This window comes from Syngnathus acus, chromosome 15 (genome assembly GCF_901709675.1).
Source record: "Syngnathus acus chromosome 15, fSynAcu1.2, whole genome shotgun sequence".
In the NCBI taxonomy this organism is placed as follows: domain Eukaryota; kingdom Metazoa; phylum Chordata; class Actinopteri; order Syngnathiformes; family Syngnathidae; genus Syngnathus; species Syngnathus acus.
The window spans coordinates 3027785-3044044 of record NC_051100.1 but is presented as its reverse complement, the minus strand read 5'-3'; the positions used below and the strand labels follow the sequence as shown (position 1 = coordinate 3044044).

Genomic DNA, 16260 nt, shown 5'->3' with positions numbered 1-16260 from the left:
ACATAATACCACAAGGAGATCATGTCAGCGTATTGCAACCTTTTTCCCTGATGAAAAGCACACAAGCACAAAAGACAGTAAGATCATGGAGTGTATTTTCATTCATGGAGGCAGCACTTCATAACATTAATGCAGTCTTTATTATTCTTGAAATAAAATAAATACAGTAGGTTGGATCTTTGGCGCGCTCCTGTGTTCACTAACGGGACTGCAGCCCCATCGGAAACGGCAACTGATTAGCTATAGAAAAGAACTCAAAACTGGAAGTTGCAACTGTGATTTCAAAGCTTACTAAAAACAAAAAATAGGGCATAACACAAACTTTCAAAATGCGTTTTTTAATTAAATACACTTCAATATTCCAGTAATAACCAAGCTATGAAGAACAACGATCCACACAAACAGCTTTGTAAATGTACCACCGTCATGATTTACTTCTACGCTCATGCAAAAAAACAAACCCTCCATCCAATCTTTTACATTTTTATCTTTTATACCTCACTCTCTCCATAAAGCTAATGAGGCTTTTTTTTTTTTTACTCTGTGACACGAGTAAGTCTCAATTGTCCATCCAGTAAAAGGTGAAAAATGACAAGAAAGAACACATGCATAATTCATCATCATCATGTAAAACTGCATATATATTTCTGTACGGTTGCTGTGGCTTGGACAATAACTCCATAACACGTGTTTTTCCTCTGCAAACAGTAAATATTCATACGATGCAAAAAGCTACACAGTGGATGAATGTGTTTAAAGTTTAGGTAGTTGGTGCAATCACTTCCGGTTTGGTCACGTGACACCTATGTACAACATTAAGTCTCCAAAGTGGATCCATACCCTGTCTTGTCTGTCAGGTGGAAAACAGAAGGAAGCTTCGAGGCTGTGGTGATGTTACGGATTGGACAACGCTCGCAAAACTTAGAAAAAAAAGTGACAAGTGCAGAGCACATTATTGGCCTGATAAAATGATCATGAAAAAAAACAACTAAAATGCTCATATTGGGGGGGGGGGAACATTTTCAATGTTAGTAACGGAAAATAATTAATCATGCATTAAAAAAACAAAATGTGTTTTTTTTTTTCTTCAAGGTTGACTTTAAAACCATTAGAGGAATATGAAAAAAAAAACATGGTGCCTATGTTTAAAGTTTTTTAAATGTAAGTAGGGCGAAACTGAACACAAAAATAAACTAATTTGATAAAGAAACTAGAAAATAAATAAATAATGCTAATCTTAGTGGTCCAGCAAAAAATTCCAAAAAAATCTGAGCAGTTGATCAGCTATTTTTGAAATGAAATTGTGTGCCTAATGGTGTCATAAATTTCCAGACATGATATTCGAGCAAGTAATGATGCGTATCCCTTTAAAAGGATGACGTTGCCTAGCATGTGCTCATGTGACTTTTGTATGTGTGTGACAGTAGCAAAGGCTTGCAGCAGTTTCATACATTTAAACCCTTTTTTTCCCAGTTGTGACTCTGAAAAACATCCAAAACACTTAACAAGTACAACATTTACAACAAAGAAAGGACTTGCCGGTTGATTGCCTTCAGCAGAAAAAAGCTCCTCTTAGAACTCTTCCTCCCATCATGCCTTGATTTTTTTTCTTTGTTTGTTTGTTTTTGCCTCGTGTTTCAGCCGACAGTCCGCAAACATGCTTGTTGGAGCGAAACACACAATCACGGCAAGCTGAGATGGACGATAAACACGAGACGTGGGGGGCTGACATCATCATCATCACAATTAAGACGAGGGAGGAAGAGGAGCAACAGTCGGAGAAACAGTACAGGCCAGTGGATGTGGAATCATGCTTACACACACGTATGAATGGAAAATCCCGTCAGCATTTATCACATGTACTTGATGACCACCTCAAGTTCCATGTACGAGGTCACGCTTTGACAATTCAGTGCACTAGTGGAACGACTCTTTTACTCGGATAGTCTTTCTACTAGTGCGCTGAAATGAAAACAAAGAACGCACCAGTACGACCTTAAAATGGCTGCCGAGTATAAAATAAATGCTCAAACGCTTTTCCATGCACACACACGCATGTACAACTTGCATATATTAATCCGCACATTAAATAGAATTCCCCAAAGTATGTTAAAATACATAAAAAACACTAATAAAAGTAAAAAAGAATCGTTATAATAATAAAAAAAAACAATGACGGTCCCTTTAGGTAACGCGACTAAACAGAGTCCAAATTGGACGTTTATGCTTAATTCTTGTTAGTGCCTCACAATTCTCGTTAGGTGTGTGTGTGCGTGTGCAAGCAGACAAGATGATAAGGGGACGGTGTGGACAGGGGCGACGGCATCGAACGCGTGTGCCCTCCACAAACATGCACCATCCAAACGGAAGAACCGCACCGGTCCGTTGGTGGGCCTCCTACTCCTTCAGACAAGCTAATTTTTGTGTCTTATTGTTGTTTTTGTTGGTTTATTCCCTCTTTTTGACATAATTGTCATTGTTATATTTGTGTGATCATCATCTTGTATGTTGTTACCCTCTTGTTCCAGGCCAGGATGCTTGCGAGCACGGCCGAGAGACGATGCTCCCCCGATCAGATTGAAGACAAGCTGAGAAGGAAGAAGAAATTGAGTCACTAACCCTTTCTACAAAGAGAAATGAACATCCGTGAAGAATTGTCATGGATTTAGGGGTTTCACACAATGGCGGCCAAACGCTCCAAAAGGTGAGGATCATAAAGCATCAACACCAAGTGGTTTAATTCACTTCTGGTTGAAGTATGCTGTCAAATAAAAAAATAAATAAAAATGATTTACATTGCATTTAAAACAACCACATAGGTTTGCCTGATATTAACATCTGCTAGCTTAATGCTAACATACGCTACATAGACAAACTAGCAAAACAAGCATTAATGTTGCAGAAACGTATGTCACTTGAGTGGCAAAGACGCATGTTGTTTTTTGGTCAGGGTTTGTTCAACGTTACAAGGACGTTTGGCAAAAGGTTTTCAAACTGCCCTAGTATAGCGCCAACTACTGCCAAGGAGGGCTTACACAATCGATTTGAGTATAGTGGTTGTTATCGAGTACCTGAGAAAATTAGGTCGATATGAGTTTGATCTGTATCGGTACAGTTAGACCTTACCGTGCATGGAGAGCTCACTGCAGCGGCGCGGCGGGAGCTCCCGAGCAGTGGAAGTGGACGTTGAGCCACTTGGCGTCGCGGCGCTGCCACACGCGCGTCTCCTCCGACTGGCATGAGCGCGGGTGGCCTTGCCCGTCCATGTACTGCGTCAGGCGGATGTAGGCGATGCACGCTGCCTCTTCGCCCATCAGGTGCACGTGAGGGTTGAGGATGGTGGTGTGCACCGGCTTGCTGTTCTTACTCAACACTGATGGGAAGTCGGAAGCGGATGGACACTTAGCTTAGTCTCAGCACGCTAGAAGCTAAAAGGCTAGCAAGGTTATTATTTTGGCATAAACGAACAAATTAGAGAATAAATATTTTCCAATCAATTGTGATGGTATTAACAAGGACATAGAAGTCAAACGTACGGTTGTCAAAGTAGAACTTGTGGAAGTCCATGCCCTCCACCAGATTGCCCAGAGCTTCCGGCTCAAAGGAGGTCAGGCCCGGATCACAGATTCTCCTGCCACATGACAACAAAAACAAATGAAACTTCATTGACATTAGATAATAGAAATATCTGATGGGGGTTCTCAGAGGTCAGTCGGTGTCATGGAAACTTTGGTAAATTTGATAAAGAAAAACAACAAATATTAAAGAAAATAATAATCATAACATACGTGTAGGCCTCAAAGTCGCCATTGTTGATGGCTTCAATCAGCTGCTCGGTCATCTTGATGATCTCTTGTTTGCGGCCTGAAAAGAGAAGTTCAAGACCTTGAAAACAAGCAGTGAGTTAAAGACAATGAAACACCAACAGGAAGTTACAGTCAACACTCTCAGACCCTTCAAGACATCTACATCGTTTAACCAAGAAATATTTGCCAGTGGGCTCTTATCATGTGAAAATTGTGAAAGTCTCTAATAACTCTAGTGTGCCAGTAGGTGGCAGCACAGGACTGCAAAGTGTATTTAAAAAAAAGAGCCCTAACTGACAGTGGCTAATTTACAGATCACCAAGTGGGTTGGGTTCGGTTCTGAGTACTGGGTTAGTGCTATGGATAAGGGTCTGGGCTTAATGATTTATGGTTAGAGGTTATGAGTTCGACATGAAAACCTGGGCTCACTAACATCCTCCACACGTGGCTACAGAAAGTTAAAATGCACTAATGCTCATGTTCAGCACAGTCGACAAGGGAAAAAAAGCCAATATCGTTGTCATGACCATCATCAGGTCAAAGCAGTTGACAGACAGCAAGCAGCCTGGCCAAGGATCAAGGATCGGAAAGGCTTCCTCCTCTTTTTCTTCTTGTAAGAAGATTAGCTCCTTTCAGGAGGTCCTGAGACTAATTAGAGGATTACGTGTCATTGCCACCATGTGTCTCTCTGGTAGGACACCACGCTTATGCTAACGTAGCAAGGTCACCTCGAGGAGCCTATGATTAGCTGGACCAAAGTCCGGCTGGGGACATTTACCGCACAATTTATATCGCCTTATTGTACAGATTCTAATAATAGAATGAATAAAAACGGCTCACATCAGAATTTTATGGAAAAAAAGACTGTTGGCAGGCCCCTGTAGGTGCTGCTGTTTTGGCTCGCAATGACATTTTTCCACAACGGTGAGAGAAAAACAGCATGCTGAGAAGGCCAAAGTGGGACAAGTACCTTTCCTACCTTTCATCTCCTCCTCTTCAGCGTTGTTGCAGCTCTCCGTCGAGCCCTGCCGGGAAAACATCGCCACAGGCTTGAGAATGAGATCGAGTGAACAAAAAACAAAAAAATACAGACAACACCTCACTACATACATGACAAACCTGATGGATGGACAGATGGAGACACGACGACCTCCCGGGAGCACAAACCAGCCAAGGCAGTGTCCAATCAATTTATTACTTGTTTTATTATGATTTTAAAATATTTTAGTACAATTGCTGTGATTATCTCTATTGATATGACTTTTTCTATGATATGTGCTATAAAATTGTTATTTTTAAATAATTGCATTTGATTACATATAGGATTTATATTATTATTAATTGGATGATTTTTTTTACACCACAATTTTTATTTCATTTGTTGATTTTAGTAAATATGTTACTTTTATCATGGCGTCTATTGTTGATATTAATTTCACTACACAAGTTCTTTTTTTTGTTTTCTAATCCTGACTTTTTTTTTTTCAATTAACTGTGAGCATCTTACCTTGATACCGTCAGCTGGGTTGTGCACGACAGTGGTCTGCGATTCCTGGGGGGGAGGGAGGACACACTTTACCATGCAGGGATGAATGATTGATGGATGGATAGATGAAGGGCAAGACGCCAGGGAATAACAACGTATCCCGTGACAACAGACACAATGCCACAAACACAATTTGCGCCTTGGCTAGATGTGAGTGTGCGCCTTCTGCTACTGCACATCTCCTCCTCTCCTTTACTTAAAGACAAGACCCACGGAAACATGTTTGTGTGTGTTGATGAAGATATGAGAGGACGGCGAACGGAACATGAATGAAACGGAATGAAAAGTGTCACGCGGCTCAAAGCGTCTTTGCCCGGGAAAACTCGTTAAAAAAAGATGCCGGACAGACAAACGGAAGAACGGAGAGCGAGCGACACGAGCTCATCATCTCACCATCAAACAAACACTCGAGCTGGACTTCCTTTTCTGACAGACAGCAATGAAGAGGAGGAGGGAAATAAATGAGCAAGAAAATCATAATTCAAACAAAGAAGCAGCCACATTTTTGCACACAGAAAGGGAGGAAAAGCTGACAGTAAAAAAAAGAAATAAGTGAGCCGTTAAGGGAATAAAAACACTCGGACAAACATTGGTTGGTCACGATAGTGGTACTTGGAGTGCTACATATGTTTTAAAATACTTGTTTGGTGTATTTTAGCCTCAACTTTCGAAATAACGTAGCTTTTAAATTGCATGCACGAACCCGAACCACCACTAGCTTGACAAAGAAAGCACAAATTTGCATAAGCCAAAACAAGGAACAGTTAAATTGAGTCAAATCTGTGCACACGGGAAATCTAATAGTAGCCTAAAAGTCTGAGAATCAAACAGGAAGACAGAGTCAAAGTATATGAAGGCCAAACTGAGGATGCTCAAGGAAAAACCTACCTTCACGCCGTCCGACTTTTTGTTTAATAGGGTTTTGCAAGCTGCAACACAGAAATGGCAAGAATTAAGTCAAGAGGGTCCCGCAAAAACAAAAAATAACCAAATTTGGTTTTCACAGACTAGTTGCCTATCAAAGTGAATGAAATACAGTCGAACCACTCAAAGTTACGCTCATTGCAAAGAAGGGTTAGCCGACTAGCATAATTGCCCAATTAGCCAATTTAGACCAATATCTCTAGCTCTAAAAATGTTGTGTATTTTCTCAGTCATCCAGTCATGGCCCTCCACAAATTAAGGAAACCAGACTTTTCTCGTTTGTTGAACTGTTGTTTTGTTCTCCGAAAACATTCCAAAAGTATTTAAGCGACGATGCTATGCTATTAAGCTAACAAAATAGGACGCATACTATAGAAGAGGAACTGTGACACAGGGTCTGTCTTAAAAAATATGAATTATACTTTAGGGGTCCCTCAAAATTCACTGAGATGTCCCTCTTGGCATTAGATGTTTGACCAAAATGACCCCAAATTTGGTAGACATGTCAATCAAAATAGGTCACAGGAAAAAGTCTCAAGGACCCATGGCTGAAATTGAATACGAAAACAACCACTGGGCAAATTCTACAGATAGGAAACCCAATAAAATGATCTTCATAAAACACAACGGAAAAAAAACCTAATCAAAGCCTTATTCCGCAATCATCCGCGAAACAAAACATGACATTATGGGCGCCACATTCTAGTGTTCCTCCCCTTACCTTCCGTGTTAAAGAGTTGGAAGGGTGGCCGTGAAGAAAGTAAGACAGACGTATTTATTCAGGTTAGCATTGAGAAAAAAAAATGCAGACGGTAGCACCATTGTGGGCTTCATGCTGTCGACATGCAGCATTCACTTCAAAAGACAACAATGGAATTGAATTTGAGCAATATTAAAGCATTTCAAAGTACTTTGTCATTGGACACGGAAAGGTTGTATGGTTCTCAACGCCTGCTGAGTTATTTTGACTTTTAATGTAAATGATAAAAATGTACTGATAGCAGAGTTTGTCTCTACATGCAAACCAGCAGGCAGTCATCACGGGACATTCATTGGAGCATGTAAGCATGCACACTGGCACGTAGGCAGGCACTGGCCGGGCATCGGGGTTACAAACTGATGCAAAGGTGGCAAGGAATGGGAGCATCATGGAGAAAAGATGCTGGGTAATATTTTGTATTTAATTGGATTACAGTGAACCCCCGCTATTCACAGGAATTAGCAAAAATGCGCAAATGTAATCGTTTAACCCCTAAAAATACCATCTTACAATATTCCACTTAAAAATAAGAAGCTTAGAAATGACTAAAACGCACTCCAAATGCAAAGACACCTTATGTCGCAACCTGTAACAATATCAGTAATATTTTCTTATTAGCTACTTTATGACTCATTTTGTAAATTCATACAGTGGAGCCTTGAGATACAAATTTTGGGTTCATTTCCGTTCCTTAAAGCGTCGTAGAATCGGCAAAGAAATGCTATTCATTAGCCTGTCGTTGCCAATTATGTGTTAGCGTTGAGCTAGCAGTTTTAAAGGCAAATTTATGTGGTGATTTAAATCGCAGCTTTTAAATGAAACAAACTAGAAGTGTCATTAAACAGCTTGAAGCCACTTTTATTATTATGTGAGGGTTCACTGTATAATGTAAAATACTTTTTATTGCTTGGTCAAGAGATCCAAACATCGACACGTGCACAAGCGCTGAAAGATGAACACCTGAAAATGTTCTTTATGCCTTCTATTAAATCGGATAACAACCAATCAAAAGCAGTCCAGTCAAGAGTGGGAAGGGCCTGTTGGGTGTTTTTGGGGCAAAACCGCAGACCGCATGCCGACAAACCCCGATGCAAAAATCAATTGTACCTTCTTGCGCCATGGCGGCGGTGCTGGTGGTGGCGGCGGGACTTGTGTGCTGCCGTCCCACTACGGCGGGACAGAGAGGGATTCAATATGGGGGGGGGGTCACTGTTGGGGGTGTGGGACGGCAACCTCGTTTACAGATTCAAGTCTGTAACGCTGTCGGAATGATTGAAAAGTAGCGTGATTTGACCAAACCGTTTCGACTGCAACGTCAGCTTCTCGCCCGAGCTGAAAAGCGGGATGGCGTTCTCAATTTAAGGTACCTCCATCTTTAACTGAAGTCCTGCATGACCTAATGAGATACCTAATAGCTTTGAACATCTCCTAATCCGGTTTCGATGAAGACAAGACCCAAAGCAAAGCCGTAATTCACTCGTGATGGCTTCCAAATCCAAAACAAAGCCGAGATTCTATCAGCTTTGAAGCTTTCCATATGTACGCGGGGGTCTTGGCACCACTTGCCTGTCACTCCGTCTGGATCAGTGCCGACTAATGGAATACAGTTGGCAACGGCCCACGGGAGCGACTTTACTTACACGGACGTATTAAAATGCCACACGCATCCGAGCCTTGAATGTGGACTACCAAGACTGAAGAATGAATACGACTGAGTCCATCTCTGTCATTTCAGATTTAGCAAAAGAGAAAAATAAATACAACTCCTACTTACCAGAGAAGTTCCTGGACACGAGCATCGTGGTGAGAATGGCTCCCTGTAAATCAATTATTAAATGTTGGAAATATCGGCTAATTTATTGAATGTGAGTGTGTGTGTGTGTGTGTGTGTGTGTGACTATCCACCTTCAGTTTCCTCCTGGCGTTGAACTTGCGCAGACACTCTACGGTCTCTTGGCGGTGCATCATGGAGGCCACAGTGGAGCGTTGCTGTCGTAAAAGAGTAGCAAAGCCTCTTAAATGATGCTAAGTGTCAACACTTATGAAGACAAAGTCTGCCAAAATCGACCTTACCTAACCGACACTGAAACTCCTATTACACTGCGGGTCAAAATGACCCTTGGTAAAGTTCAACAAGTACAAGTGAAAAAAATGTCAACTGTTTCAATGCAATTCTTAGTATATTCTAATAAAGCATGTTTGATCATTTAGTATTAATAAATTCACCACTGCCACATAAAAAAAAAAAATTTGGATTTAAAAAAAAAACAAGAATTAAAAACAACCAATTAACCGATTAAATGTATTTGCCCTGTCCCCTGGAGTGGACAGGGAATTAATACGAGCCAGTTTCATGTTCTGTAAAGTCATGGAAAGTGAGTTTGTCAGACTTTTTCCCTCAAATGAAGTATGCGCATGACTTCATTAGACGGGAAGTAGTCGTAAAAAAAAAATTCCCCCAAAAAACAACTGTGGATTCCAAGAAGACGGCAAAGACAAATGAAGTATTGTGTAACTTACGCAGACCCAGGGATGTTTGAGGGCCTGGTCGGCCGTGATCCTTTTAGCAGGGTTGATGGTTAACATTTGATTGATCAGATTTTTGGCCTCGGGGGTCACCGTGTCCCACTCTGGCGATGGGAACTGAAACCACAGCGATATTTACATTTACAGACATCAATCTTCAAACATGATTTGCTACTGTAGACACTCCCAAAATTGCTGATTCATAAGTTCCATACAGGGAACAGGTGGAAATGGGAAGCCATTGGAGAAATTGGCGTGAGAGAAACAAATACTGACGTCGTAGGCTCCGGCTTTGATCTGCTGGTACAGTTTGTGCTGGTCCTCATCCCAGAAGGGGGGGTAGCCCACCAGCAGGATGTACAGGATCACACCTGACTCACACGTACATGTGAAAATGACTCGTGTGCTCACGTTACATTGGTAACATGACGACTCCGAATACTGACCGCATGCCCATATGTCCACCGGCTTGCTGTACGGGTCCTTCCTCAGCACCTCTGGCGACAGATACCCTGGAGTCCCCGCGAAGCCTGCCCGCAAAAATGTTTGTTGAATCATTAACATGATCGCCAATGGCGCCTGTTTTGTACCTTTTCCACTATCACATTTATTTCCACTATTCTTGACTTCGGACTTACCGAACCAGGCCTGCTGGTCTCCCTGCACTTCGATGGCCAGGCCGAAGTCGGCGAGCTTGACCGCTGCTCCCTTCATCTTACTGGCGAGGAGAAGATTCTCTGGCTGCAGGAGACACAAGACACACACGTCAGTATCATGCTGACTTGCTAACGCGTGTTTCCAAGCCGCATGGGGTGGATAGAGGCGACAAAATAGAGCTGGATAAATAAGAGGCGACGCCACGAGTCGCTACTGCAGCAGCAGCCGGGTGACCTCACCTCAGGGTTACCATGGCAACCCAGCCCAGATGGCCTTTTTCCTGATAAACGTCCGACTATATATATGACGCGAGTGTTTTAATACTGGCGGTTCTACATGAAGGAGATTTTTGTAAAATCAAACACAAACGTCGGTGCGAAATTTCACCGGGTTCTGCGCGAAAGGCACGGACGACTTAGCGCTATTTTTAGCGTTGCGGCTCTGATGCAGCAGTTTTGTAGGATTTCTGAATGAAAGAGTTGATTGGAAATTTATTAGGGAGTGATGCTATCTTTTACTGTGTTAGGAGTACATCACAACAAAGCTGATGAGGTCAGAATGCGGTCGCGGGTGAATCATTTCGCTTGGGCGGGAGGCTGGGGCTTGAAATCGTCACCCGACATCATGTCATTCCGCGCCAAAAATAGCATCTGTCCCACTGTCGTCATGCTCGTCCAGAAGAGAGGGAGAGGCGGGTAGAAGGAGGGGTGCGGACAAAACAGGCCAGGGAATGCAGGGAGCGTCTGGTGAAGTGAGAGGGAAGGAATAACGTGATTATGTCTCACCTTCAGGTCCCGGTGCACGATGTCATGCTGGTGGATGTGGCTCACGCTCTCCAGGATCTGATTGATGCAGTGGCTGCACAAACACACACATTGAGACATTTGAAGAGTTCATACGCAGAAGCAGATCCGTCGTCCAAGTTTTTTTTCTCTCGGTTGAACATAATTTAATGATATAATTCCGATCTTATTTTGGAACAGATGACAAAAAGACATTTCTTCAAAAACATTCAGTAAATTCCACGTGGGCAGATTTTCCTTTTTCCCCTTTTTGAATGACAAACACATTATGACCTTTTTATTTTGTCTGCGCGTTCCGAGCGGGTGGTAACGCTCGTCAACAAGCCCCAAACTACGATTCCGGCTCTTCATAACTTATTCATAAAATGGCATTTAGAGAACGGCATGCTCGCGCGGTGCCAGGAAAGAAAAAAAACAAAAACATGCAAAGGAATCATAAGTCAGAGGAGGACATCAATCTGAATGCACCTGGCGTCTGCCTCGCTGTAATACTCTCTGGCGACGATGTCTTCAAACAGCTCCCCGCCGGTGACCCTGCGCAACACGCGTAGTATGTACGAAGATGAACAAGCAGAAATAAAAAAGCAAATTGCATCGCTGCGCGTGGACTTACAGGTCAAAGACGAGGTAATGGAAGCCCTCCTCTGAAATGCTGTCGTGAAGTCGAACTGGTGAAGAAGACAAATGGGAAGCAGAGTTGCTTGAAATATCAATAAAAGAGGACGAAAGTCACGTGGAGGTTGACGGGGGGGGAAAAAAATTGTTTTTTGTGATAATTCAGTGGCGGTTCTAGGGGGGGGAATCATGGGGGCCTAGAGCCCCCCCCCCCAACAACTCACCTATGTTTGGATGTTTGAGCAGACGACAGATTCTCGCCTCGCGCTCTAATTTCTGATGATCTGAAGTTAGAGAAAAACAAAATGTTTCGGAAAAACTGTGACACAATCATATGCAGACAAAAAAAAAAAATGAATATGTCTAGAATGATCAATGACTATTATTTCCATTTTAATGCAAGTGCAACAGACAGACGTTCCGATTGGTCCATTTTGTGCCCTTTTGCAGGCGCCAGGATGCCTAAAAGACACGTAAGCGCTAAGCGAATCTTTTCAGGCTTTTGTCGAGCTTGCACATGTGGAGGAGCAACGGCCGGTTATTGTGTTTGCACACACTCGAGCAAATGCCTTTTTGCACTTAGTGAAATTAGTCTTGTGGGTTAGACTTTAATATAATCGTCTGTTAATGATTCTAATGGCGAGGAGAGGATGACCCAGCGTGTTTGTTCCTTGTCCCGTTAATCGCACATTTGTGTGTTCAGAATCATTTCGCACTGGAATTATGGCGCATTTTGTCGGGGACGTCGAGAGAATACATGAAGTTAGCAATCAAATGTGCAGAGTGGTCCCTGGAACAGATGGGCCACTTTCATAAGCCGTAACATCTGCGAGGGTTTAATTTTTTTGGGTCATTTGACATCAACCGAGAAGCAATGATTAATCTGAAGCACCAGATATGCAAAGAATATATAATCGAGGGGGGGTCACCCGGAGGAGTCACGGGAGGCTTCTTGAGCTTGTTCAAATGTTCCGAGCGACTGGAAAAACATTGGCAGGAAAAGTGGGGAACACTTCCTTCCTTCACAGAAAAATACCAAGAGGCGGTGGAAAAATGAAGTCTTCCTGTGGAAATGCCTGATGACTACTATGGAAGACTAAATCTGCCTCATGTATATTTGTACTACGACTCTCACTCTCAAATATTTTTAGATCCGATTAATCGAATATAATTTCATTTGCATTCAAGTGTATGGAGAAACAGAGAATGATTACTTTTTGTGAGCCTGAAATCAGAAGGTTTGGACAATCTTTAAAAATATCTCTGCCTTGCCATTAATTTAATAATCGGTGTTTTGCCGATTAATTGATTCACTTTGTACCTTGAGAAGCAGTAACAATTACCACTGCAGGTGTGAATGTGAAAAAAGGGTCACAATCACATTCAAGCACGTTCCAAACCCATTTTGATCTCCAAATGTGACCTCTGGCTCCCGTTCCAAGAGCGCTGCCATGTCGTGCCGTGTTTTTCATCTGATGACCATCTTGTTTTGGGCAGAGCAATCAAAGGCGACATTCCACAACCTTCCCGTCTGTGCTATAATTGTCCCGTTTCGACCGCTCGTAATCTTAGAAACGTGCCAAGGCCTGCGAAAAGAGGCTATTTTTCAGAGCTGGCTCACCGTGACGGCTTTATTACACCGGGGAAATGACAGGAGGCCTTGGCGGACTTGAATGACTCACTCACTGTTCAGAAACATACAGGACGCTAGCGCCTTCTGATAAGATCTTCTCGGTTTTTATGTTGAAGTCAGACTTCCGGTATTGCAACAAAACAATTTGCTGGTTTGTGCTTGGCCCAAATCAGCTTTGTCTGAACAACCGGACAGACATGCTAAAGCGATGTGTGACTTTGTGAAAGTTTTTCTTTCAGGTAACTTGTTGGTCATGAAAACAGTACGTGGGCTTTAATGGCAACACAGAAAAAGTTTCGACTTTGCATCATTAACGTTGTTTTGGCAACCGCGCCCACATGATGCACATCCTTTTACAGCTTTCTGATGCAGGCGCATCGCAGCGTTGGCTCCGGAGAGCTCAACACACACACACACACACGGCACTTAGCCCAACGCGATTGATTAATGGGACGACATCATCGCATTCGTTTATCCATCAAGCCTCCTTTTCCTCCGCCTCCGCGCTGTTCTTAAATGTGTGGGCAGGACGGATGGATATGCGGATGCCGACATTCGGCGTCTTGGAAAAAAACGAGCCGTGCTCCCTCCCCCGCCGACGTCAATTCACTTGCGACTTCGACAAGACTACATTTCAACACACAATAAAGACACAGCAACAAACATAGCGCTTGAGCCGGCGATTTTTTTTTCTATTGTTTTTTTTTTAAACTTATTTTAGTTTAGTTCCTTTCGCACGTTATGTAACCGCTTTCACATAAAGATCCCTTTTTGCAAGCATTGCGTTATTGCCATGTGGATTACGCAGTTTGTGAATATGAGCATCCGCGATACAATATTAATAAAACAATAAACAAATGAAAACAATATTAAAGGTATCAGTCTGTGTGTGTGTGGTGCGAGCTCACATGAGACTTATGGTGGCAGTCATCAGACCTTACAGGTAAGTACATTAGCGAGCGCTAACAGAGGCGTTTTTATTTAGATGATTTATTGCAGCTCTCGGACGAAAGTAATAAAAAGTGTGCACGCACACCGGCGAGGACGCCCCTGTTCACTCCTACTTGTGTGAAGACAGACTTGCTGATACTTCAAAATCATAAGTTGAGTCTAATCTTACTCACTTCATATACACGCAGATATAGAGTCGATTAATTGATGAATCGGAGAGAAAATAAAAAAAAACGTTTTGATTTCCATCTATTTAAAGATGTAAAAGAAAAAAAAGACGATTTGAAATTTCCAGTAAATGTGGATGAAAATTTGATTTGTAACTCAGCCAAGTGTCTCGTAGCTCTCGAGGAAGGCGAGCTGAGTGCAAAGAGGAACCGTCCACTTTCCAGGAAAAGCGACGGGCGACTCACCTCTGGCCGACAGCTTTTTGGTGTTGATGATTTTGGCGGCGTACTCCTGCCCCGTGGACTTCTTCACGCAGCGCCTCACCACAGAGAAGGCGCCCCTGGAGGTGGCACATAAACAATGCGAGTGTCATACAACAAGCACAGCATGTCTAACATACACAGAAGGGAATCACTCACACTCAAAAACAGATTTCCACGGCATGTTGGTTTTGCTTGTTCTTTGGCCACAACTGAACCACATTCGAGTGTCAGTGGACGACGGCCAAGAGGAAGTGTGTGATGACAAGCGGAGAACAGGAAATGAAACCGGGAGATGAGTTTGAAGATGAACTATTTTAAATGTTTGAATTTATTTTATTTTTTACAAATTAGCGGCGAACGTTTTACACATGTCTGTTAAGAACATGTTTGATGATGAACTTCATACACTCGTATGGCAGTTAAGAACATCATCTGTGCAGTTTATGATTGGAGGCTGGAGGGCAGTTTGACCCAGGAACTGATGAACTGGCTAAACATTATTCCCCGTAGAGGGGGGAACGATTCTGGAAGTCAACTAGAACGACTTGTTGGTTTCATTCACTGCTTTCATTAGCACGCTGGCTGTCAACAGGAGAACAATTTTCACCAGTGCTTGACAACAAGTAGCCGCTTACTATACATCGGCCTGCTCGCATTTAAAGGCACGCCGCAACTGCTGCCGCCGCCGCTGCTGCTGCTAATGGGGGTGCGGAGAGATTAAGAGAGCAGCTTTGCAGCTTCATCGTGTTTGTGTCATCAAACACACGACGGGGTGCAACAGCGGGGTTGTGCAATGCCAAAAACTCGCAGTCCTGCATGCAAAATGTCAAGCAAGACTGCACAAAAAATGCACGGTGCGTGTGTGTGCGTCTGCAGGAGGAAGGATGCCACCACCATGCAGGTTGTGCACCCTAGTGGGGAGGGACGGGGGGGGATTCACAACCAAGTTCGGCATCTGTTAGAGAATCCAAACATGGCGCAATGCACCTTTAAACGCCACGATAGGGGATTAAAAAGCAGGCAGCACTCAACAAGACGCGCGCGCGATAAACAAGATGGTGCACAGAGCCGAGAGAAAGAGAAAAAGAAAGGGTGCAAGAAAGAGAAGAAGGAAGGGGTAGCTTACTTCCCGAGTTCCTCGTAGAGCTGGTATTCATCCGTGAAGCGGGTCGAGATAACCACCGTAGCCATGTTGCAGGGGAGAAGGGGGGGGATCGTGCAGGCTGGATGGACGGGAAGCTGCGAGGTGGGAAGGCTGGAGAGACACCACAGAGAAAGCTTGAGCTTCGCGCAGGGAGGGGAGGGGCGAGGAGCTGGAACCTACCAAGATCATCTATGAGCGCGAAGAGGCTCTCTGTCACACGACGATCGGCGGTAATGCCTTGAGATGCGAGTGGAATTCGGCACGACTATTTGCACCAGAAAGTAGCGCTCAATAATATCATATTTCGTAAAAACAGAGTAATAGTCATATAGAGCAATTGTCCTACGTGTGCTGCTTCACACTTTGTGCTCAAATATATGTTGCTGTATAACACCACGCTTGATGCTAGTGTGCTCGTCTATGGCGTTTATGGGTTAGCATTAAGATAGCAAAGGGGCACTACG

At 43.2% G+C, this 16260-nt stretch overlaps 1 protein-coding gene across 13 annotated transcripts; it reads right to left on the bottom strand.

The window, feature by feature from the left end:
- Window positions 1-1261: 1261 nt before the first annotated feature.
- On the bottom strand, window positions 1262-15960 carry camk2g2 (calcium/calmodulin-dependent protein kinase (CaM kinase) II gamma 2). 13 transcript variants are annotated; one of them, XM_037272580.1, is made up of 21 exons: window positions 15779-15960; window positions 14635-14729; window positions 11862-11921; window positions 11636-11690; window positions 11491-11556; window positions 11005-11077; window positions 10201-10303; window positions 10009-10092; window positions 9839-9933; window positions 9557-9679; window positions 8942-9025; window positions 8811-8853; window positions 8144-8203; window positions 6241-6281; window positions 5746-5778; window positions 5314-5358; window positions 4786-4831; window positions 3789-3864; window positions 3537-3631; window positions 3127-3373; window positions 1262-2588 (listed from the first exon to the last, which is right to left on the bottom strand). In XM_037272580.1, exons 1-20 carry the CDS (start codon window positions 15841-15843, stop codon window positions 3141-3143), a joined length of 1575 nt encoding a protein of 524 aa, XP_037128475.1. In that variant the 5' UTR covers window positions 15844-15960; the 3' UTR covers window positions 1262-2588; window positions 3127-3140. The 13 variants fall into 13 exon arrangements, with proteins under 13 accessions (XP_037128475.1, XP_037128464.1, XP_037128462.1 ...); XM_037272569.1 differs by lacking the exon at window positions 5314-5358 and having other exon boundaries at window positions 4777-4831; XM_037272567.1 differs by lacking the exon at window positions 5746-5778 and having other exon boundaries at window positions 4777-4831.
- Between the last annotated feature and the right edge of the window lie 300 nt (window positions 15961-16260).